Genomic DNA, 23426 nt, shown 5'->3' on the forward strand with positions numbered 1-23426 from the left:
GGACAACTTTCTTGATACCAAACAATGAATATTTATTCTTCATCACTAGCATCACCGAAAATTGATTTAAACACGGCCTCTCCGGGCCTTTCGCCTTCTAATGCTTCGTTCCGTTCCGTATCAACCACAACTTCCCTAGGCCGTTCCACCAGTGGTATTACATCTCCGCCAGTCGCAGTTTGATAGTGTTGGTTGCGGCCACCAGACTCCCTGATCAAATCGTCGATATCAGACTTCGAAATCAACTCCGAGGCCCGGGGAGGTTGGCCGGTATTAGTCGCTGGACCAGAATCTTTCCCACCAGCCCTTTCGTTCTCGGGGTCTGGCTGTACATGAGCCGGAGGGCGAACCCCAAATCTCTTGCACAGTAGCCTAGTTGGGTAGAAATCTTCCTTTGATCTCGTCAGGCGCCCAAACATACCAGCCTTGGCCGCGGCTTCGGCTGGATCTTCCTGCTTTGGCTGCGGCTTACTGAGTAGAGTCTCAGATTTGTTCGCAGCGCCTTCAGATGTGGTAGGTGCTGAGGACGAGGAAGTAAACCGGGTTGCCATCATTCCAGCCATCGGCTTGAAGATCTGCGCACTATGTGCAAACTCCTGAAGTTCCCTAATCCAGTCCTCCTTTGCCACCCCAGGTTCCTTCTCAGGAAGCCCGTCTCTAATGCCTGCTTGTATTTCCAAGTAAATTTTATACCGTGACCGTTTTTCTTCGTTGTCGGAATATGGCATCCAACCACTCCCACTCCGGCCCAGTGCAGCCACGGCGACATCAATGTCAATATTTGGAATTTGACCAGGCGATTCTCGACGACGTTCAGGTGGTGGAACATAACCCTCTGGGACTTCTCCTAGAGCTGCAGGCAGGTTTGTCTTCCCTGATGCTGAGGCGATTCGATCTCGGGCGGACTTGGAGAGGAAGTCGAAAACGGACTTCCCTGGCAAAGGTGTCTCGCCCAGTAACGCTGCACGCGATTTCGGGTCTAATGTCGAGGCTCTGGCGGTATCTGCAGTTGATATATAATCAGATGCTCCTGAGGCAGCGGTTGTTGTTTTTGCAGAAGTCCAATCTGGAGGAACTTCGACTGGTCGATATTTATCCATCGAAGTGACGTCGACGGAGTCCGTCCCACTGCCCAATACGAATCCATCTAGAGGAAGGCGCCCATCATGACATTTCCGGAATCCCAGAGATGCCCTTGCTGCTGCTGCCTTTTTAGAAATGAACACCGGCTTGGCCGCGCCACTAATGACTGGATTCTTCTTTTTCCTGTCGCCGCCAATAACTTTATTGTATGATATTTTAGGGCCAATTTCGTATGGATCTTCGTCATCAGAGCCAGTGTCGTTTAGCACCCCCATGCCGATACCACCGCGAACTGCTTTCTTTGCCTTCTTGGTTGTCATTGGCCGGGTTGTTCCAAACACTTCCCCCCTGTCGACTTCCGGTTTAGAAACAGCATTGTTTTGATTTTCTTCTCCCAGCTTGGCCGAGCCAGCAAACCCCAACCCTTTGTGATCGATCTTTCGAATAAATGTAATCATTGGCGTATTATCTGGCGCAAAAAGATGCTCCTCTTGGGACTGGCCAGCACTTGGAATCTCCATGCCCAGCCGCGCAGCCCTTCGAATTTTTGGTCCCACCCCTTGACCTTCTCGCCATCCCATTTTCTTCAGAAGTTTGACTCCCATTGTCTCGCCCTCTGTTTTGAAAAGGTCCATGTAGCCTCCACGCTTCATGACCTCACCTTCCGTAGAGCCCAATGCAGTGAAATCCCCGGCTGTGAGGACTCTCTGGTGTTCTTCGGCATCCGCAAGATCTTCCTCATCCATAAAATCCTCAGGCCGCCGTTCTATTATCTTGGTTTCGCCATTCTTGCGGCTCGATCGTGACGAGACAAAGGTGGATGGAGTCCATCCTTCTTTCGATCCAACAGTGTTGAAGTAGCTATAATATACAGTCAGTAACAGTTCAGCCAGGCGAAGACGAAGAATCATACCCTGCGCTAAATCCACCTGTGAACGCTCCATGTAGACGTTTCCTTCCTCTCTCATCCGTCACCTCTTGCTTCCAAACAGGAACATACGACCCGTCATCCCGGACATCAGGATCTAGCGGAGGAAGCGGAGTGCCATAAGCTACAAACGGGCTCTGCTTGGCCCGTAAGTCAGACTCGTAGGCGGCGCGCGTTCGTTTCACGGACATTTCTCGACATGAATGCGGTTGACAAATGTTTCGTTTTGCCTGACCTTGCTGGAGTGCGATTCACGTCCTTATCTTAGCCGCTTTAAGCGCGCTCAGGAAGTTTGAGTACTATTGAATCTATTTGGGAAACAATGGGAGCTATAGGAAAATGAAACTTAGTCAAGGCAGATAGTTGGCATTTCTAGGCTCATGCTGCATAGCATAAATTATTTTATTATTGGCTTAATATGTGGTAGCGCAAAGTATCCCGTTGACTCTCAAGGATGGACGCCAAGTAACCAGTTGTGTCGGGTGAGGATCTTGGGTTGCTTTGTCCGTCTTGTGCCAAGGTACGACACGACAGCATGTCAGGTCCCATCTCGGAATGCCATCGAGCATGAAACTAGCCCTTAGAGACACATTTTGATCTATGTCTCCTTTATGTGAAGCTCCTTTGAAATAATGCCTATATCCCAACTGTAAATCAGACTTTAAGTGTCAAGAAACGCCACGACTGAACTGCCACGCTTACCGTTGACCCGCATTTGCGTCTGCCAACCTTGCCAACCTACCTTGGGCTATAGCAACATCCACCACAAACCATGCAACGTTGATGACGCCCAGCTGCAAACCAACCACACCTGTCGCGATAGCATATCAGGCTTTCGTTTCCATTAAACGTCTCGTTCGATCTTGATATCGAGTACATACGGCACCGCGAGAAGCTTGGCTACATTGATCTTCAGCGGCGCCGCTGGCTAACAATGTCAGCAACCGCCTCAGCTCCTCCCAGTGCAGTTGAAGCACAGGGCACATCCAGACGTGAGGGGCAGGGGTCTTCCAGGCGCGACAGTCAATCGTATACGAATTCATCCCGGACTCAGTCGACGAGATCGAGACCCTCTGCTGCTGTTCCCAGCCCAGTTCGCGCCCACTCCTCGAATTCACGGCCGACCTCGCGACGCGTGGACGAGATACTCCCGCAACAAGACTATGAGACAACGAACGTAGCTCAACCAAGCAGGAAGAGGTCCACCGATCGTACCAACCATATTCGGACAGAGTCGACGAGAAGCGGACATACCAGGAGCTCGTCGCGCCATCATCCCACCTCAGATATGGCGAGCGCAGCTAGTAGCTCGAGTGCCGCTGGCCCAGCGCCAGTTGTGGTCCCCGTGGAACAAAAGGCCACGAGACAAGGGAGATCGAGGACTGTGATACCCGCTCAGACAGGTAACTGGATCCTGGGGAAGACCATTGGTTCGGGAAGTATGGGGAAGGTGAAGTTAGCGAGACGTGTAGAAGGTCAAGAAGAGGTAACGAAACGATAGCCCATGACATTATCACTAGGTTACTAACTGTTCGCTGCAGGTTGCTGTCAAGATCGTTCCCCGCGGCTCGACCCCCGATGAATCCCAGCAGCAGAGCCGGGCTGATCGCGAGCGTGCGGAACGCTCCAAGGAGGTACGCACTGCTAGAGAAGCCGCAATCGTGACGCTCCTCGACCACCCATACATATGCAGCATGCGAGATATCGTACGCACGAGCCACCATTGGTATATGCTATTCGAATACGTCAATGGAGGCCAAATGCTCGACTATATCATCTCTCATGGTAAATTGAAGGAGAAGCTGGCGAGGAAATTCACACGCCAAATTTCCAGTGCTCTTGACTATTGTCACCGCAATAGCATCATCCATAGAGATCTCAAGATCGAGAACATTCTCATAAGCAAGACAGGTGATATAAAAATCATCGATTTCGGCTTGAGCAACTTGTTTGCACCAAAATCACACCTGAAAACATTCTGCGGCAGTCTTTACTTTGCGGCACCAGAATTGCTGCAGGCCAAGGCGTATACCGGCCCTGAGGTTGACATTTGGAGTTTCGGGATTGTTTTGTTTGTTCTGGTGTGTGGAAAAGTTCCATTTGATGACCAGAGTATGCAAGCTCTGCATGCCAAAATCAAGAGGGGCATTGTCGAGTACCCGAGTTGGCTCAGTTCTGGTAAGCTTCTCCCGTTCTTATAACATGCCCATCCACTAACAAAAGTCAGACTGTAAAAATCTTATCTCACGGATGCTTGTAACAGACCCAAAACAAAGAGCCACTCTTCATGAAATCATGAATCATCCGTGGATACTCAAGGGTTTTGGCTTCCCTCCAGAAAACCATCTCCCCGCACGCGAACCAATTCAACTTCCTCTTGATCCTGAGGTGGTACATGCCATGACAGGATTTGATTTCGGTGCGCCGGAACTTATCCACCAGCAATTAACGGAAGTTATTGAGTCTGACGACTACCAACGCGGTATTCGACTAGCCGCCCGCGACAAGGGATCGCAAACTCCGAGGGACGTTGAGAAGAAGAGAGGATTTGGTTTTGACTTCTACAAGCGCAGAAGCTCCACAAATAGCAAGGACACACTCACAACACCTTCGACTGAAGGCTTGCAATTGGGCAACGACCCGATAAATGCATTCCATCCTCTGATATCCGTCTACTACTTGGTTCGTGAGAAGCAAGATAGGGATCGTAGAGCAGCCAATCCAGGGGCTACTAGCCTGCCACGTTCTCCAAATGAGGCGCCTCTGCAAATGGCTGAGATTGCTCCCCCTCAGGCTGCACATACCAATACGGCAGCGTATGAAATGCCAGGTGAGGCGGCAACTGGAGGAAGAACTCGCGCCCGTGCACGAACACATGGCGAAGAAGATGTTACCGAATCCATGAAGAACTTGAAGGTTGGAGGAGCAAGCGGACCTACCTCTCCAGCTGCCGTTGATGCGCCAGGCGGGCAACTGAAGAAGGAGAGTGCTGCAACCAGCCTTCTTAGGCGATTCAGCACACGTAAACGCAAGGATACACCTGAGCGAAATATTGACAAGCATTATCCCCCAGTTGTAACAGTGCGATCGCCAAGTGAGGCACCGACTACACCGAGAAAGAGCTTCAGTATTCGTCGTGTTAGAGAACGCGACCGTGGCGCTCAATCAAGCACCATTCTGCCTTCAAGCACCAGCAACCGTCAGGACCGTGACTTGCTGACTCCACCACAAACAGCAGACGGCGTGAGGAGAGGCAAGATGATCGGAAGATCTACAAGCGTCAACTCAGCAGAATACCGCCGACGCCATGAAGACCGTGACCCTAAGCTGCGGGTGACGTACAAAGAGCCACCAGCAACAAGCGGTTCAGACCACTCACTTGCAAGTGGAATTTCCATGAATGAGAAGTCTCGCGATGAGGACCAGAGTGCAGCCCCACGCTCTGGAACTAACAGAGCGAAATCGCTCGGCCACGCCAGGAGAGAGAGCATCCAAGCTCGCCGTGCCAGACGCGAGGAGGCAAAGGAGAAGGACATCCCAGAGAAGGCCAGTCTGGAGGTATCCGATAATAACGGCGATAGCTATGGCAATGCCGAAAACGCGAGACCCGTATTCCTGAAGGGTCTCTTTAGTGTGTCGACCACCTCGACGAAGCCTGTCAACACTATTAGAACGGATATCATTCGCGTTTTGAATCAACTCAACGTGAATTACAAAGAGATTCGGGGAGGATTCCAGTGTCGCCACATGCCCAGCATCGACTTGAAGAAGGTGGTTGATGTTCCTTCCAGCTCCCAGAACTTGCAACCTCCGGGGTCCTCACACCGTCGTCGCATCAGTTTTGGTGGGTTTACCTTGGGCGGCGGCAATGATCGAGAGCGTGATGAATATAGAGATGTTGAGAGAATTGCTCCAGCACCAAAGAATTCCCGACGTGCTGCTGCAGATGTGAGCTATTCCAACTCGGACGTATCTGATGATAGCATTGGCCGATCTAAGCAACGCAGCTCGTCGAGGAGAGCTGCGGGAGAGACTACCACCCATGTCCAGAGCGATCTTGGTGGCAGCATGATTCTTGAGTTTGAGATATTGATTGTCAAGGTTCCACTGTTCTCTCTGCACGGAATCCAGTTTAAGAGACTGACTGGGGGTACTTGGCAATACAAGAATATGGCGGATCAAATCTTGAAGGAGCTTCGCCTCTAAGGGCCTAAGTGACGGTAGTTGGCAATGCAAGAATATGACAGATCAAATTCTGAAGGACTTCGCCTCTAAGAGGCTACCTGGCGAACTCGACAATACAAGAATATGGCGGATCGAATTCTGAAGGAGCTTCGCCACTAAGGCGATATAATAACATAGCCGGTCAAATTTAAAAAGAGCTTCAACACTAAGAAGCGAACTGGCGATACACGACAAGACCAGATTACAGCCAATCAAATTTCGAAAGAGCTTCAACTCTAAGTCGACGGGGCAACACGAACGAAAACGGTGATGAGTGAACGGCGGTATCGGGGCGACGATTTGTTTTTTTCCTTTTGCAGACGATCAAGATTCCATTATGGACACAACGGATCAACGAGTTTCTATGTTTGAGTCGTGCACATTTGCTATTTTTTTTCTTCTACTTTCTGCCTGGTCACTGCATATTACGATGTGGTTATTTGAGCGTTCAGATGCCTACTCTTTTTCTCGTCCAGCCTTTGGCACACATTTGTTGGGGCGTCTTATAGGTTACGATGCCTCGGAGTATACAGAAAGAATGGGATATTGCGGGTCGTAGGAGCGTAATGATCGGCTATTGCCGTAGGAAATATAGTAATGATCTTTATTCGGGGGTTTGAGTGTGATTTCCATGATATGCGTGTTGTCTTAGCTGTGCAGCTCAGGGTGGTATAATACGCTGAGCTTGGAGTAAATGGTGAAGCCAACCTGACTTCTTGTAGCAGAGAGTGGTATTTACTTAATATTGCTCTTTTACTAGACTCTGACCTGTGATTGTGGTATTTCATGTGAATTTATTCTTAATCTTGTTTGCCAGAAACGTGTTTGAGGTATCTAAATTCACTGGTGGACTAATATAAATACTATTTCGCCAGTCAAAACCAACCATCCTTCCTACAAACTCCCGATCCAGATCAACTATCCACATATACACAAGTTCAAAGACATCTTCCATCTCTTTTATCAATATATATATATTATTTTTAAAGATCTCGCTCAGACCACAAGTCTATCACATATCGAATCTTCAATGTCGCCGTTGTCCCTGTTCTGCCCTGCCACTCACAGTCGCACGGTCCAGCACGGTCCAGCACATCCGGCTCACCGCCTCCCAGTAGCGCCTCGGTTACAACCCCCATTGTCTTAACGAGACGCTTATTATACGCTATCCGTTCATTGTTCGGCCAGTCAGGTGCTCAGGCTTGAACTGTACATGCCGCCGTAGCGTGGTAGCCTCATCTCAACGATCTACCTTCAGCTAAAGAGCCGACCGAACGGACACCAACGACGACAACCAGCCCCTCCTCCCAAGACCACCAACCACATCCACAAAACATCAGCGTACCGAAACTCTTACGATGCTCTCTCAAGGAGCCCACGTGTTCTCGCACCAAAACTTTGGCCACAACGAGGCGGCTTGGTTGAACCAGCACAACCACCAGCAAACTTACCACCAGGCTCAAGCAGCAGCTGCCGCCCACGCGAGTGCAGCTCACTACAACCGCATCCAGGCGACACACAATGCATCTGTTCCTTCACACCTGCCAGGTCACGCACAGGAGAGCGCAATGATGGATGGTGTTACTGAGGAGAACCGGAGAGTCCTGGTCTGGATCGCGGAGCTGTTGAACGAGGACACTCGCGAGAGCGCATTGCTCGAATTGAGCAAGAAGCGCGAGCAGGTCCCCGAGTTGGCGCTGATTCTCTGGCACTCTTTTGGTAAGCTGATGAATTAAATCTGACGATTGGAGTCCTTGCTAACGTGGCATCGCAGGTGTCATGACCTCGCTGTTGCAGGAGATCATCTCCGTTTATACGTTACTCAACCCATCGCAATTGACTGCGGCCGCATCCAACCGTGTCTGTAACGCGCTTGCTCTGCTCCAGTGCGTGGCGTCGCACAACGAGACCAGGGCTCTCTTTCTCAATGGTATGAATGCTTCCCGCGCTTCCAATGAAGGAGACTGACTGATTCAATCTATAGCTCACATCCCGCTATTTTTATACCCATTCCTGAACACGACTTCCAAATCGCGGCCATTCGAATATCTCCGTCTGACCTCCCTCGGCGTCATCGGCGCCCTGGTCAAGAATGACAGCTCGGATGTCATCAACTTTCTTCTCACGACAGAAATTATCCCACTCTGCCTGCGGATCATGGAGACCGGCTCCGAATTGAGCAAAACTGTCGCCATTTTTATCGTGCAGAAGATCCTTCTTGACGACCATGGATTGAACTACATCTGCGCAACCTACGAGCGCTTCTACGCTGTTGGGACTGTTCTGAGCAACATGGTCAACCAGCTCGTGGAGCAGCAAACTGCCCGGCTCTTGAAGCACGTTGTCCGCTGTTTCCTCCGGTGAGCTCCTCAGTACTGTCTACCAATACGTTCCACAAATGCTAAACTCATATATAGCCTCAGTGACAATGCTCGCGCCCGCGAGGCTCTCCGCCAGTGTCTCCCAGAGCCACTTCGCGACGCCACTTTCTCCTCCGTCCTCCGCGACGACGCTGCCACGAAGCGCTGCCTCGCCCAGCTCCTGATCAACCTCTCCGACAGCGTTGTCGACAACCACTCCCACCAGGGTCTTTAATTCTGTACAATATATCGATGCATACAAATGGCGAGAGTAGGATTTCCTTTGGTTTTGCATAGACGTAACGATACCCGGTCTTCATTTCGACATCTGGGAAAGAAAAGCTAGAGCAGCACACACAATGACGGATATGAGGATTTTCAAAAACCACAGAAGCAAAGTTTCATTCGCGCCTGGATTTGGTTGCTGCAGCTAGGGAGGGGGAGGGGGAGGGGGAGGGGGAGGGGTGTTTTTTTGGGGCAATTGGCTTTTCGGCATTTAATGGGCAAAGAACGAGGATTGGGCTTTTTTTGGGGGGGGAATCTGTGGATTGGGAAAGGGGGGGCTTGCAGTTGCACATAAGATTAACCACCCGGGCTTTTATTATTTTTCTTTTTACGGCGGCGTTGGACGTGCGATGGGATGCATGGACGGAAATGGCGCAGAGCTGGAATTCTTTTTTTGATTGCGATGTCGTGTTGTAAGATAGCTACTATGAGGAAGAAGAGAATGGCTTTTAGGGAGGGATATGATATTTGCTTTTCAGGAATAGAAGCTTGATTTTCGACTCATGATACGCCCCTGCAGAGACAAGTTACGTGATCTTTTGATCGTGGATGTTGGCCCATTCGCAACAATTCGTTCCGATTTATGCGTTGAGACAATATACGATGCCATTACGATATTGCTTACTTTACATGAATCAACAAAACGACAGCCGCCCGATGTTGATTCACGTGTTCAGCCACTGCTTGGTTTCAAATAAGCCCCTCCCTACGCCCCTCAACGCCCACCAAGTCGAGGGGCGCCGACGATTTGACAGGTTGCTGGACCATTAGTCATCGAAACAAAGCCCGTTGACATTGGCTGAGGTGAGAAAGTGATCAGTAATCGACAAGGTTCAGACCCCCTCCCCATTACAAATCCTCAACGATACAGAGCTACAACAGCTTCCATTCACCATGAATCCATCCCACTGATTGTGGACCGTCTGCGCAGGCTTCAAATCTCCGCCTCATCCTCCAAGGTACCGAGCCCGCCGACGCCTTTGGAGCACTAGCGCCAAGGCTGCGATTAGAACCCACGATGCCGAGGCAGAACTACCAGATTGGCAACGCCGGCGAGGGATCTAGTATTATAGACCAGATGGAGATTCTGAACGCCGAGACATACAATGATGAGGCTGCTGTGTCGATTGCGCGCAGTATGACGGAGCTGGCGAGGCAGCGACCAGGGTCGGACCCGCATATATTTGGGATGACCGGAGGGTTTGAGGCTGTGACGGAGAGGAGGGTGAATGTGCCGAGGGTTGCGGCGCAGAGGGTTGAGGTGAAGGAGATGACGAAGACTAGGAAGGCGAGGAAGGCGAGGGGTGCGAATACGGGGGAAGATGAGGATAAGGGTGGGAGGAGGAGGAAGAAGCAGAAACTGAGCGAGGACGAAGATGGAGATGAGGATGATGGGTCCAAGAAGTCGAGGGGGCGCCCGAGGCTTGACACTAAGGATGAGACAGCTGCAGACGTAGGTGTTTATATTTCTCCAAGTCATTATATGCATACCATATACTCCGAAGATGGTAACGGCTCATGGCCTAGGAGGCACCCCATATTTTACCTTGGATTATGAGAATAAATAATAGTCTCGTGTGCTCTTACGCAAATAATGTACTGACATTAAACATAGCGCCGTCGGACACAGATTCGCCTGGCACAGCGAGCCTATCGCTACAGAAAAGAAACAACCATATCGTCTCTAGAAACACAGGTCGAGAAGCTACAGAGTACGGCCGAAGCAATGAATAATGCCTTCCTCGGGCTCTATGATTTTGCCTCCTCGCAAGGTGTCCTCCACCGAGAACCCGACTTTGCACGGCAATTACAGGCGACAACTCAGCGAGTCCTGGAACTGAGCAAGGCAGCTGCTGCAGATCAGTCCAGCCACGATGACGACTCTAGCCACGCCGATGAAAAGGACCTTGACAACCAAATCGCTGTTGTCAAACCTAATTCCAAGAGGCCAAAATCAGAGACACTGAGCCCTCCGGAAAAGGTCATACCAATTCTTGGTAGATCAGCTTGGGGCAATGACTCTCCAAGCCACAGAGATGAAGATGAATGTTCTTTCCAGCAAACTTTCAACCAAATGCCCCTTCCCAACCAACTGCCAGTGGAAGGGAAGATTAATAGTCTGCCTAATCCCGACGATGACAACTTTGTCTGTGAGCTGACTGAATCCGATATGGATCAATTGCGAGCCGAAGCCTCTCGCATGAACCCGTACCAGTTCAACCTCGGACTTGGCAACGATCAAGTCCTCACCTCACCAACCTCTTTCGCAAGCCTTGAGACCAGCTTCGCACGGCGCCTTCATCGTACCTCGAACGAACGCGGCTTTCGGCTTCTCACGAACCCTCACTCGAACCCCCTAATTCTTAAGAGAGTGTTTGGGTTCTCACTCCTTTTTCGGACCAAAGAACAGCTACTGGCGTCGCTGGTCGAAAAATTGGAACGCAGCTCATCTAAAGGACTGCTGAATCTTTGGTCAGCACCCTTCGTGCATGTTGGCGGGTCGGGGACGTATTATCCGCTGCCCGAAGAGGATATCTCGAGTAATCTGATGCCGAAAGTTAGGACGGGCCGATCAATAGGGCCTCTTACGACTGATGCTATGTCGGCGCGGGAGAAACATATGATCGATAACTTCACTTGCAGCGCGGAAGGATTTGAAGGGAAATACTTTGACGCTAACGATGTGGAGAGTTACCTGAGAGGCAAGGGTATCAACATCGCGCCACATACAGAATATGTTACTGTCAATTTGGACATGATCTCACTGGAGGGCATGCCAGCTGCGCCGGTACCTACCAACTTCAGCAATGGCACCAGTAGTTCTATTTCACCTAGAACACCGCTGAGCCCTAGCGCTATGGGGACCTCGATTGGAGAACAAATTCCGCAGACACAAACATTCGAGGAGGTAATGGAGGAAATCCAGATGACGATCGATTTCACATCTGGATCAATGTATGAGAATGCCGCCTCGAATTGGGCGATTTCAACCCCTCCGAACCTCGTAAATAACAACGACGGTAGCAACAATAGCAACAATAGCAAGCAGCCGCCAGCTCTGAACGCATTTGACCTCAGAGGGCCGATCTTTGACGCAGGACCTGGTAAACAGAGCCTGGATGGATATGATAACGGGTCGTCATCGTCGACTTTAAATTCCCTACGGCTTGTGACGCTCAGTGTTGCGACCTTGGTACGGCGCGAGTATAACCCTTTCAAATAGGAGAAGTGAGCAATTGCTGATTATTTATAGATATATCTAGAGAAGGGGTTTGCCTTGGTAGAGCACCGGGATTTAGGCCCCGGGATGTCGATCGGGCTCTGCGGAGGACTATTGGGGAAGCTTTCGAGTATTAGAAACAACCCTTGTTGTATGAGGAAACTTGACGAGTGTATTTGAATTTGGGCAGGGGTTGGCATGTGGTTTTTTGGAGGAAAGTGTTTTGGCGTTTGAGGCGGTTTTATAGTATGGCCAGGGAAAAGGCCGACAAGGGGTATGGGCTCAAATGTAACAATATGGGTGGTTGCACTGTAGATCACCATCAGCTCTCCAAGCAACTTCAACTAATGAATCAACTACGGAGCATAAGCCGCTGGAAATAAGTTATTGTACATACGTATATTTTACAATTAAAGTGGTATCCAAGCATCTAACAGTCTGACTGATAGGCTATTTACTCATGCCAACCGCTCTAAGAATGAATACGGATAGCCACTACTCAGTGCTTTGGTAATTCTCCCTGGAGAGCCTCATCCCTCTCCCGCTTCCTATGCCTATACCTCTTTCGCTTCTCCCTAAGCCACTCCCTCTTCTCAATATCAGCTAGCCTCTGCTCCTCATCCACAATAGCCAGCATCTTCCGTGCAATCACAACATTCGCCTCGCTAGCCTTCTCGAGCGCATTTTCAACACCCAATTTCTCACGATATGTCGCCGCGCTCCAGTGCTCCCCCTCCACCATCCCCAACTCCTCATCCCACATCTGCTCCCAGCTCGTCATATCCAGCAACCCCCCCAACCTCTCCAAATGATTATTCCGCTTCTGCCGCAACTTAATCTTACCATTCAGCACCTGCGACAGGAACGGGCTCTGCGGCTTCTTGAACCGTAGGAAGGGTATCGAATTCGCACTCACGAGCTTAGGGACATATCGACGACCCGTCAGCTGCGATTTGGGGCGAGGTTGCCTTTCGAGGACGGGCGTGACGCCGGGGTAGGGCCCTGGTATGCGCCTCGGAGGCGGGGGCGGGAGGGGCGGGTTCTCGGCGTTCTCGAGGCGTGTGGCGTCGCCTTGGGCTTGGACGCCGCGGAGGAGGTCGAGGATCTTGGAGTGGGCGGCGCCGGAGCCGGTGGTGGCGGTGTGGAGGAGTTCTTCGGCTTCATATCCGACTCGTAGTGCTGCGACTACGAGGGGGCCGCTGGTGACATGGACATTGCGACGGAATTGTCGGCGGATTAGGTGTTTTATGGGGGGGACGGGGCCTCTGTTGAAGCTCGCTGGTACTTTTATCTGACGGCATTTTGAGAGAAGGGCTCGGTAGAGAGCGATGCCTAGCTTGAATGTTAGTATTTATATAGATAAATATATGATCGTCTTGTACATACAGGCAATGCGGTGTGGCCCACGCCTATGTGGAACGAATTGCTTCGGCATTCATCTGGTGGTGTGAATCGTTGTGGCTATATGTTGGTGGTGTGAATCGTTGTGGCTATATGTACGTGCTCCAAGCTACAAGGCTGAACATATAAATTCGCGGCTGCTCATAGAGTACTGGGCCCACAAGCGGCCACGCATCACGTGCACAACTTCAATATCAAGTAGTTTACAATGTCATGGCTTATTGATCTTAGCTCTGTTTAGTTGCTATCTCACGAGATCGTTTACGCTTGCCAACCAGTTTCGCCACGCTGATGCACCTGCAAAAAGAAGAAATCGCAACAATCCAACACCCACTGAGAACCCAGCTACAGCTAGTGCTTCGGCATAGCAGCCCGAAATCATATTTATAAAGCATATGTTGAACCCTCGGCCGGCTGAGGAATCTTCTTGTGTGCAGGGTGCGCCATATACCTGTGTTGTGTCAGTAAACTATCCATGGAATAGGTGATGTGTGTGACCCCACCTTCTGAGATCGATCAGAACAGTCTCCATGGTGTATTCCCTCTTCCACTGAGCCAGGCATGGCAGCTTGGAGGGATCGACCTATAAAGCAATAAGTCAGTGAGGCCAAGGATATATGTACAATATGAGGCTGACCTGTCCATTCCTTGGGTTGACGCAGGGCAGGATGATTTCGCTGATAAATTGGATCGCCGGTGGCTTGTCGGGGTAGTCCTCGCCGCAGTGCATCTTCAACGAATAGATTCTGTTCTCGTGCACGCTCTGGAGGGTACAGTATTAGTATTGAACATATTTAGAGACCCAGGAAAGAAGGGTTTGGCCATACGTGTGGGGGACCCAGGATTGTCCCGTTCCAGTTCGACATGAGAAGGTCATCACCCTCCGCAAGACCGTATGAGCATGCCTCTTAAAGATAGCTGTCAGTCAAACTCCCAAGCATATTAATTTAGCTTTCCATACCTGCTCCAAGACCCTTCTCGCCCTTCTCCAGTTCTTCCAGCAACCTGAAGTTCCTTGGGACCTTGGCACCCATGATAGCTGATGTATGTTGTTATTGAGAGTTTGAGAGACCGCCGCGCAAAATTCCTGAAGGTAAAAATTCGCGTTAGTATCTTTGTCTGAATACTCTAAAATATTAGGGGTTCTTCTTACCACTTCTATTCGATCTGGAAGTCGTAGATTGAAGTAGAGTCAGACAAGGCCGTTTGAAACCGAGCCGAGGCGGGTACACACAAGGCTGGTGGTACTTGTGGAATCGCGTCCAGACCTTATATATAAGGCACAAAAACAAGGCATGAACATCTCAGGGCGTGGTACCTTGTGTAGGAAGAGGCCAGGTTTGGGTAAATTCACAACTTATAAAACATGGAAAGGTAGAGGCGCCATTACCATCTAAGGCATGGGAAGAAATAGGCAAGATGTCGTTGCAGATTCTTAGTTCGGAGCTTTCCAATCTCATCCAGGAGAGCAAGAGAAAGCACACCGAGCTCCGTACAGTATGTCCCCTTTAGCTTCGCGAGCTATACAGCGATGAAGACCACTTGATATTGGCGAGAGCACAGCTGACCACACAAAGGCCGCGGAACATTCTTTAGAAGAGCTTAAATCGTTACGGTTTACGTCCGAAGCACAGGTAGCTGCTGGTATATCAGCCCCCTCTCTTTACTGAACCACACAGCTGACATAGATGAACTAGATCTAAGCCAAAGGGTCAACTTTGTCACCCCATTTCTCATTGCTTGCGGAACGAAGAATGCAAAATTCACGGGCATTGCAGTTGTTTGCTTGCAAAGACTTGTTGTGTCACGTGGGCTCCCAAGGTTCAGGCTGAAGGAAGTCTTGAAGGCATTCCTTGAAGCAACTTCGTCAGGGCTAGATGTCCAGTTGAAGCTATTGCAAGCTCTTCCTTCCTTGCTTCAAAACTATGGGAAAGATATTCAGGGCGAGCTGTTGGCGAGTGTCTTGAATATTTGCACCATTCTCCAAGCGAGCAAGAATGGTATTGTGAACAACACCGCAGCTGCAACTCTGCAGCAACTGGTAGTTACAGTCTTTGATAAGGTCGTTACTGAAGATGGGGTCCTTCTCGAAATTCCTACTATTGCCGAGGCGCCGGTAGAAAAGGGAACAGTTCAAGTCAGGGCGTCTGCCTTTGATGCCTACAGAGTATTCAACGACCTCTGTCTCCTGACAGAATCCCAAAAGCCACAGTTTCTGAAAGTCGCCGGCCTCCCGCAAACCTTTGTGTTAGAATTGATTGAATCGATTTTAACCAACCATGCCGATGTCTTCTTGGAACACCCGGAGCAGGCAAATGTCCTTCGCACGAGACTTATGTCTTTCATTATCAGCTCTATGTCCGAGAAGTTAACGTTTCCCACGACAGTTCGGGTTACACGGATTTTGTACACATTGCTTCGGAGACACCTTCGGATCCTTGTTCTAGAGAGCGAAATGGCTGTGGGGTTGCTAACTCATATGCTGGATCATGACTCCACGCTTTGGCGGCGGTCTCTGTGTTTGGAAGTTTTTAGAGGAATATTTGCAGACGCAACTCTTACCAGGGAGATATTTTCGCTATACGATGCACAGCCAGGGAAGAAGAAGATTCTGGGCGACCTGATGGCAGCCTTTGTTCGACTGAGCTCGGAGAAGCCTGCCGTAGTTGGCCTGGGAAGCCAGTCCACTGTGCCATCAGCCAATCCGTCGAGCAACGAATCAAATGATCAAGCTATGCTGGAGGCGGCTGGTATACCAGGAATAATTGGTGGTTCCACAGGGCCCTACGAACATTCTGCTGGTATTAGCGTGCAGTGGAGCTCCATGAGGGTGCCATGCATTGATCAGTTGGACAAGTCCGATCCACCGGGGATTCCTGATTCTTATATCTATGGGCTCGCCTTGACTTGCATCAATAGCTTCGCTGAAGGGCTCGCAAAGTTTATTTTACCTCTGACCATTCCGAGTGATTCCAAGTCAAGAAAGAGAGGCCCGCGAGGTAGTGATGCAGCGAAGGATGTCATCGAGGCAGCAGATAATATTGCTGATGCTACGAGCAATAAGGCAGACCGAGGGCCGTCACACAAAAAGGGACCTGTTCCTCTCAACCCTCTTCTACTTGAAGACCATGCATCATATAGCGAAGTTAAACTTTGCGCTGGTATTGTAGACAGTTGCTGGCCTGCTATTTTGGCCACATGTTCTACTTTTATGTACGCATGTTTGGATGCAGAATATTTCCACGGTCTGGTGCGCTCATTCCAGAAATTTACGCATGTGGCGGGGCTTCTCCGTCTTTCTACACCCAGAGATGCGTTCCTCACAACTTTGGGTAAAGCCGCCGTTCCTCCGAATATTTTCACCGGCTTAACTGGCCCCCCGTCCACCCCGACTACGCCTGGCCCTGAGAGTCACGGAATTTTTAGCAATGCGAGAGGTTTACTCAGCGTCGATAGCCTAGCCAGCAATGCCTCAAGCATGGCAGACAGGACAAGGCATGGATCTGCTGATTTTGCACCAGCCTCACTCAATACGCGAAATCTACTCTGTCTTCGAGCTCTGCTCAACCTCGGAATTGCCCTCGGTCCGACATTAGACGATGCCGCATGGCTAATCATCTTGGAAACCCTTCAACAGGCAGATTTCGTCTTATTTTTCTCAAGTAAGGGTACTGGCCGGCCGCCCTCTTCATCAGGGTTTAAGCAAGAGTCACAACAGAGTGCAGATGGCTCAGCCCTGCTTGCGAACTTTGGCACCGAGATTAAAGCGGTTGAAACCGCAGCCTCTAGGCTATTTGAAAGCACTGCTAGCTTTCCGAATGATTCGTTCGTGCATGTCGTCGCCGCCTTGTGTATTCTCTTTGGTCGAGAAGACGAAGCAGATGTAACGAGAAATTCCATTGATAAGGCCTCCCTCTCTCCGACAGCGAGCCGCAAGGCATCATACACGCACCGGCGAGTGATGAGCACTTCGGCATCCGTATCCTCCCAAAGTCATGGCGATTTCTTCGCACTGGCTAAGTTGGGGAATATTGCAAGTATCAATATCGATCGCCTGATTTCATTTGACCCCGAAGTATCAGGCTGGACCATCCTGACCTCTGAGCTTATATCCGCCCTAACGACGCCAGCTGTCGCATCTCCTATAAGGCAGCGAGCTGCGGAAGTCGTCGTGCGTATAGTCCTTGAGGCTGCCAATGTCCCTACGTCCGCCTCTGAAGATGTCCGAGGTCCGCTTCAGTGGCGCTTGCTTGACACATTGCGACGTGCATTGAAGCCTTTACAAGAAGAAGATCGCAAGGTATCAACATCGGTAGTTCCTACGGACATTGAGGTCCATAGAATTGTACTGGAGGGACTCAAAAGCATTCTGGAGCACTGTGGAGAAAACCTCATCACTGGTTGGGACATTACGTTTGAGATCATAGACTCCGTCTTCCTGCACGACAAAAACCTGGACTCGTCTCGTCCAAATAATACGAGCTTCCTAGGAACACGCTCCCCAAGGCTTGTTCGATCAGCTTTCAACTCTCTTGAATTAATCTGTTCCGACTTTCTTACATCACTGCCAAATTCTTGCTTTTTAATACTCGTTGATACCCTTTACCAATTTTGTACCCAAGATGACGACTTCAACATCTGCTTAACGGTAAGTTTTTCGTATTGCCCCAGGCTTTACACGACCTTTATTTCTGACGAAAAATAGACTGTAACATTCTTTTGGGTTGTTTCGGATTTTATATCAAGCAGAGGCGGGTCATTTTCGTTAGATAAAGATGTGATCGATTCGACCGATGAAGATCAACTCCACAAGAAGGCAAAGAGTGATGACCAGGCTGTCTCGAACGCCGCGCTTTGGCTACTTTTGTTGCACCGTCTGACCACCGTTACAACCGACGAGAGATTGGAGCTCAGAAACAGTATGTGCCTTCCCAGTATTCAGTTGGTATTGAAACTTACAACTTGCAGGTGCAATCCATACCCTGCTGAGGATATTTGATGCCTATGGAGACCATCTCAGCCCGCAAGCTTGGTCCATGTGCTTTGACTCTGTCATATTCAAGATGCTTCTTTCAATAGCGTCTCAACTGAGTGGTGCGAATACCAGGCGGACTTCCGAAACGGAGAGAAAGGCATGGATCGAGACAACAATCGTCGTCCTAAATGGCGTCGCTAATTTACTAGCAACCTATGTCAATGTTCTGGTTACCCATGAAGGCTTCCCAGACTGCTGGCAGTCATTACTGAGCCACTTTGATACTCTACTAAAGCTTGGTCATCTTGATATCAACAGTGCCGTATTCATGGCTTTACGGCAAATACTAGCCCAGACAAATACAGAATCGAAAGACTCAGCAAACCTATCACGAGAGTCCACCGATTTGGTTTGGGCCCAATGGTCTCGTGGGCTGCCCCTTGTCTCAGGCTCAGAAGAAAACAATCAAGATTGTCTCATTGCCTATATCGCATGTCTCCAAGAACTATACCGGCTAATGCAGCAATATGTTGATACTGAACGAACTCAACGCATACTGGACCTTCTTCGAGAAGCAACGGAACAAGCTCATATTGGAAACTATTCGGCAGATATAGAATATCTTACCCCGCTCCAAACGAATGTTCTCGAATCTCTGAAGTTGTTACGTACGGACATTAAGGGAATTCCTGGCGCCATTATCAAGCAAGTGGCCGACTTTGTGTCCCTTGCATTCCAAAACCGCGATCAGAGCGCCCCGGGCAAGAAACCAACTTACATCGCCTTGTCTAAAGAATCTATGGGTTTATTGGAATCGTTAATTACTTCTCATGCCGCCGACCCCGAAATATATGCCAATGGAGCCGTTACAAGATCACTAACGGCTCTTTCAATGCCAGTCGCATTGAAATACGGCTTCAAAACCAAGACTAAAAGCATAGCACCTTGGCGACGCGCCACAAGCACGGCAATCGCCATACTCGAAGCTACTCTTCCAAAGATAGCAGATGCTAAGATTTCCGATGAGAATCTGCGCCTAATATGGGCCTCTATTATCGAAATCGCAAACGGGATCATGGCGGCCGATTGCAGCACAGTCACAGATCTCGCAACGATTAACAGTGACCAAGATTTTGATATCCAGTCCTTCATCTCCCTGCGGAACCTCATTATACCCTCGCTGGGTAACCACCTCATCCCCGACAAGACGCGCCGATCCTTCGCCGAATCTCTCTTCCATACCTCCTTCATCCACGCCGCTTCTCCATCCGAACTCCCTCAAATTAACCAAGAATTGCTCGCCACCCTCTACGCTCCGCGTAAAGGCCGCACAATCGATCCTCCGCCGTCTCCAAGGACAAAAATGTCTTATGTCTGCCTCGACCAGCTCGTATACCTTCTGAGCTTCACCGATTCGTCGCCAGCACGAGTCAAGCTCGCACAGGCCGCAGCGCCTTTCTTCATATTACGCGCAGGCGTGACTATCAGAGCATATGTGGCGGATCAACCTCTCAGGGGCTGCATGCCACAACCACTAAGCCAGCGCAAGGAGCTGCTTTGGATATTGAAGGCCCTGGTAGACTTGCGATGTGAGCCCGACGCAATACCTGATGCGCCTGGCGTAGAAAGTGATAGCAAGAAGCATTTGCATAGACTGTACCCGTTCTTAGCACAAGCTGTGAGAGCGGCCGGTAGGGACCAGGAGGCTTTAGAGTGGATTGGAAAAGCGTTCGATCAAGTTGGGGTGGAGTTTGGATTGTAAACACATAGCAGTTGATAGAGGCAGAGCATATCATGTATTATTAGTTCAACCAAATTGCATTAAATGATCTTGAATTGTTGCGCCTGGCCTATGCTGACCGTACACCTACAGAAGACTACAGTAGACTTGAAATGAGATGAGTGACGCTCCGTCGGACTCGATTTTACTATATTTACAACCCTGGGCCAAATCCCAGCCTCTTTACTTTTTGTGTGTTGCGTTCTCGAAGCCTGCCAACATGCTCCTCTTCATCTCCTCATTAGGGGACTCGCTCAGCCCCGAGTGCTCCTCGCTGGCATCCCATTTCCTCGATGCCTCCAACTGGCGCGCAGCCATCGTCTTAGCCTGCGCATCACCAACTTGGCCGTAGACCGCCATCGCACTGGCGATCATGCTTCCAATATCCCCAACGTTTCCGGGCACGACAACAGCCGTCCCCTCCTTCGCCAATTTTCCGAACGCCTCGACGTACTTCTCTGCAACGCTGAGACTGACAGCTCCCTGTGCGGCCTCCTTGCCAGTCGCGATACTATTCGCCACCGCATCGATACCCGCCGCCGTTGCCGTCGCCTTCAGCAGAATCGCCTCCGCCTCTCCGCTCGCCATATTAATCTGCTCCGACCTCAAGGCCTCAGATGCGAGAATAACACTCTGCTTCCGTCCCTCGGCAATGTTGATCGCCGACTGCCTCTGACCCTCGGAATCCAGAATCTCGGCGCGCTTCGAGCGCTCCGCGGTGACCTGTCTGTGCATGGCCTTGACGACCTCCTCGGGGGCGTGGATGTCGCGGATCTCGTAACGGAGGCAGGTGACACCCCAGTCTTGTGCGGCCTCGTTGATGGCGGCTGTGATGTTGGAGTTGAGCGCCGTGCGCTCTTTTAGGACGTGGTCGAGAGTCAATTGTCCGATTTCGGAGCGCATGGTGGTTTGCGCCAGTTGGGAGATAGCATATTCGGCGTCTTCAACACCGTAGCTACACAACGAATGAGGTTCTGAGTTTGTAAAAGGATGAGAATTCCGGCTTACCTCGCCTTGTATGCATCAAACACCCGAGTATATAGAACGCCGTCCAGGTCAAGTGTGACGTTATCGGCTGTGATCGCGCTTTGGCTCGGTATCTCGATCGCAGATTCCTTTAAGCTTTTGACGTATGCTATCCGGTCAAGGAATGGCACCAGTATCGCAAGGCCGGGCTGCAGTATCCTGTTGAACTTTCCCATGCGCTCGACAATCCATGCTGTTTGTTGGGGCACGAATCTAATGATGGTATTTGCTGGGAGCGAGGGGCGTTGGAAGTATGACGACGGAATTGAAGAGCCGCCTAGGCCCATAAGACCAGAGTTGTTACTCGGCCTCCTCGGGGAGGTATGAAGAGTCCTATGCTGGGGAAGAATGGACCCGGTCGTTCTGTGTGCGGATATCCCAACGGGTAGAGGTCGGATAGCTCTTGCTGAGATGGCTGCTGGGGAAGCAATGGCCTTCGCAGATGACGATAAGGCCACGCGGGCAGCGGCTTCTAAAGCCATGTTTAGAGCTCAGGCGTAAGGTGGACAAGAGGAGGCTGGGTGTTGTTGCCCGTAACAATTATTTAACATGCTCCGTCGTCCTTGCTTACAGACATCATCCCAGACACCTCTAGCACTATTGGCTAATCACAGGGAGCTTGCGCGCGGCTGTAGCCTGACAGTCGCCAAGTCCGTCTCGCCCTATCATCAGCCTCGTCAACTAAATTCACGTCGGAGGCAACAACCACAGCATCACTGCAGTTTCGACTCAAGAAGCAGCCATGTCCGAATATTGGAAAAGCACAGTAAGTTTGGAGTTACCCTGCCTCAATAGATCTCAGCTAATGTTCAACCAGCCCAAATACTGGTGCAAGCACTGTAAAATCTACGTCCGTGACACAAAGCTCGAAAAGGCAAACCACGATGCGACACCCAAACATCAAGGCAATTTAAAGCGCTTCTTACGAGACCTACATCGAACACATGAAAATGAAGAGAGGGACAAGGATAAAGCTAAGAATGAAATCGCCAGGCTAAGCGGGCTTGCGTCTGGGAGCTCTGGCGGCGAAAGCTCCAGCTCAGCATTTGGGCGCGCGCCAACCCCAAGAATACCAAAAGGGCAAGCGACGCCATCACAGCTGAAGCAACAAGCTTCCCAACTTGCGGAGCTAGGGATCAGTATACCCGATGAGTTCAGGGGCGAGATGGCAATGCCTGGGGAGTGGCAGGTTACTTCACAACGGCTCATTGCGCCAGAGGGGGAGGGCGAGAAAAAGCCCGAGGCTCTAGGATTTGGAGTCAGGAAACGGGTTGCTGAAGATGAAGATGAGGAGATAGTGCAGGCGAAGAAGAGCAAATGGGGCTCCGCGTATCGAAAGCATCCCGGAGCAGACACAGAGAACGATGACCTCGACGAGTTGTTGAGCAGAGTTACCGCTCCAAAAGTGGATCCGGGCGCCTTGGAGACGAAACAAGAGCCTCCCAGTGACACTGCGGCGACCCCGAAGGTCGAGGCAGTTGATAGCTCCCTGGTCAAGGCTGAGCCGGATGAGACTGCTGGTATTAAGGCGGAGCCACCATCCGATGAGCCATTGTTACAGACAGAAAGTGCAGCTGTTGCTAGCGCTGATGTAAAGCAGGAAGAAGGCGAAGCTGTTGGAGGCGTAGTTTTTAAGAAGAGAAAACCAAAGCCTATGAGGCATAAGTGTAAGTGAGAGGTCATCGTCGGAGAACACTCATACCCATGGGTGGAATGAACGCCAGAAATCGAATCCTGATGAGCCGTGGCAAAGGATATATTACTACCTGCGCTATCTCAACTACGCCGATATTAGCTGACTTCCAGCATTGCCATCGAGGTACCAATCACGGAACCGATCAGCCAAATAGCGATGGACTTATGTCCCGCAAAGGCTTGCAATGTGAAAACGATGCCACATTTCTACTGAGGGGCCTTGCAGAAATTAAAGCGCTTGGCCAACGGCTTAGTACGAGCTGTCATCTGCGATGAGGATAAGGATAGGAAGTCACCCTTGTATGGAGGCATGGCGACTTAAGCTATTAAATATGGCACATGGATCGGCAGTGCTTCATCTAGAAGGATTCGAGAACCATGTTTGGAATAGTTTCAAAAGCACTGCATGATAGCTGCAGCTCTACTGAATATAAAAATTAGCTCACCGG

At 50.4% G+C, this 23426-nt stretch overlaps 9 protein-coding genes across 9 annotated transcripts; 5 read left to right on the forward strand and 4 right to left on the reverse strand.

The window, feature by feature from the left end:
- Window positions 1-32: 32 nt before the first annotated feature.
- On the reverse strand, window positions 33-2395 carry VC83_01170 (uncharacterized protein; the record flags this gene model as incomplete). Its single annotated transcript, XM_024464855.1, has 2 exons — window positions 1997-2395; window positions 33-1944 (listed from the first exon to the last, which is right to left on the reverse strand). The coding sequence occupies exons 1-2, from the start codon at window positions 2200-2202 to the stop codon at window positions 33-35; spliced, it is 2118 nt and encodes a 705-aa protein (XP_024327620.1). The 5' UTR covers window positions 2203-2395.
- Window positions 2396-6939, forward strand: KIN1 (serine/threonine-protein kinase KIN2). The gene is made up of 3 exons (XM_024464856.1): window positions 2396-3497; window positions 3553-4189; window positions 4239-6939. Exons 1-3 carry the CDS (start codon window positions 2946-2948, stop codon window positions 6215-6217), a joined length of 3168 nt encoding a protein of 1055 aa, XP_024327621.1. The 5' UTR covers window positions 2396-2945; the 3' UTR covers window positions 6218-6939.
- Window positions 6940-7470: 531 nt separating this feature from the next.
- Window positions 7471-9040, forward strand: RCD1 (Cell differentiation protein rcd1). The gene is made up of 4 exons (XM_024464857.1): window positions 7471-7954; window positions 8010-8165; window positions 8220-8595; window positions 8653-9040. The coding sequence occupies exons 1-4, from the start codon at window positions 7594-7596 to the stop codon at window positions 8828-8830; spliced, it is 1071 nt and encodes a 356-aa protein (XP_024327618.1). The 5' UTR covers window positions 7471-7593; the 3' UTR covers window positions 8831-9040.
- A 702-nt stretch (window positions 9041-9742) lies between these two features.
- VC83_01173 (uncharacterized protein) lies at window positions 9743-12494 on the forward strand. The gene is made up of 3 exons (XM_024464858.1): window positions 9743-10333; window positions 10496-12073; window positions 12134-12494. The coding sequence occupies exons 1-3, from the start codon at window positions 9899-9901 to the stop codon at window positions 12278-12280; spliced, it is 2160 nt and encodes a 719-aa protein (XP_024327619.1). The 5' UTR covers window positions 9743-9898; the 3' UTR covers window positions 12281-12494.
- Window positions 12495-13598, reverse strand: VC83_01174 (uncharacterized protein). The gene is made up of 2 exons (XM_024464859.1): window positions 13487-13598; window positions 12495-13432 (listed from the first exon to the last, which is right to left on the reverse strand). The coding sequence occupies exons 1-2, from the start codon at window positions 13533-13535 to the stop codon at window positions 12600-12602; spliced, it is 882 nt and encodes a 293-aa protein (XP_024327616.1). The 5' UTR covers window positions 13536-13598; the 3' UTR covers window positions 12495-12599.
- A 115-nt stretch (window positions 13599-13713) lies between these two features.
- On the reverse strand, window positions 13714-14738 carry MMS2 (E2 ubiquitin-conjugating protein mms2). The gene is made up of 6 exons (XM_024464860.1): window positions 14655-14738; window positions 14463-14588; window positions 14329-14408; window positions 14139-14264; window positions 14005-14084; window positions 13714-13952 (listed from the first exon to the last, which is right to left on the reverse strand). Exons 2-6 carry the CDS (start codon window positions 14533-14535, stop codon window positions 13886-13888), a joined length of 426 nt encoding a protein of 141 aa, XP_024327617.1. The 5' UTR covers window positions 14536-14588; window positions 14655-14738; the 3' UTR covers window positions 13714-13885.
- A 10-nt stretch (window positions 14739-14748) lies between these two features.
- VC83_01176 (uncharacterized protein) lies at window positions 14749-20290 on the forward strand. Its single transcript, XM_024464861.1, has 5 exons — window positions 14749-14998; window positions 15079-15145; window positions 15199-18149; window positions 18207-18420; window positions 18470-20290. Exons 1-5 carry the CDS (start codon window positions 14921-14923, stop codon window positions 20236-20238), a joined length of 5079 nt encoding a protein of 1692 aa, XP_024327614.1. The 5' UTR covers window positions 14749-14920; the 3' UTR covers window positions 20239-20290.
- VC83_01177 (uncharacterized protein) lies at window positions 20291-21838 on the reverse strand. The gene is made up of 2 exons (XM_024464862.1): window positions 21265-21838; window positions 20291-21211 (listed from the first exon to the last, which is right to left on the reverse strand). The coding sequence occupies exons 1-2, from the start codon at window positions 21762-21764 to the stop codon at window positions 20440-20442; spliced, it is 1272 nt and encodes a 423-aa protein (XP_024327615.1). The 5' UTR covers window positions 21765-21838; the 3' UTR covers window positions 20291-20439.
- Window positions 21835-23426, forward strand: VC83_01178 (uncharacterized protein). The gene is made up of 2 exons (XM_024464863.1): window positions 21835-22048; window positions 22100-23426. The coding sequence occupies exons 1-2, from the start codon at window positions 22025-22027 to the stop codon at window positions 22955-22957; spliced, it is 882 nt and encodes a 293-aa protein (XP_024327622.1). The 5' UTR covers window positions 21835-22024; the 3' UTR covers window positions 22958-23426.

Source organism: Pseudogymnoascus destructans (genome assembly GCF_001641265.1).
Source record: "Pseudogymnoascus destructans isolate 20631-21 unplaced genomic scaffold scaffold_2, whole genome shotgun sequence".
Taxonomy (NCBI): Eukaryota; Fungi; Ascomycota; class Leotiomycetes; order Thelebolales; family Thelebolaceae; genus Pseudogymnoascus; species Pseudogymnoascus destructans.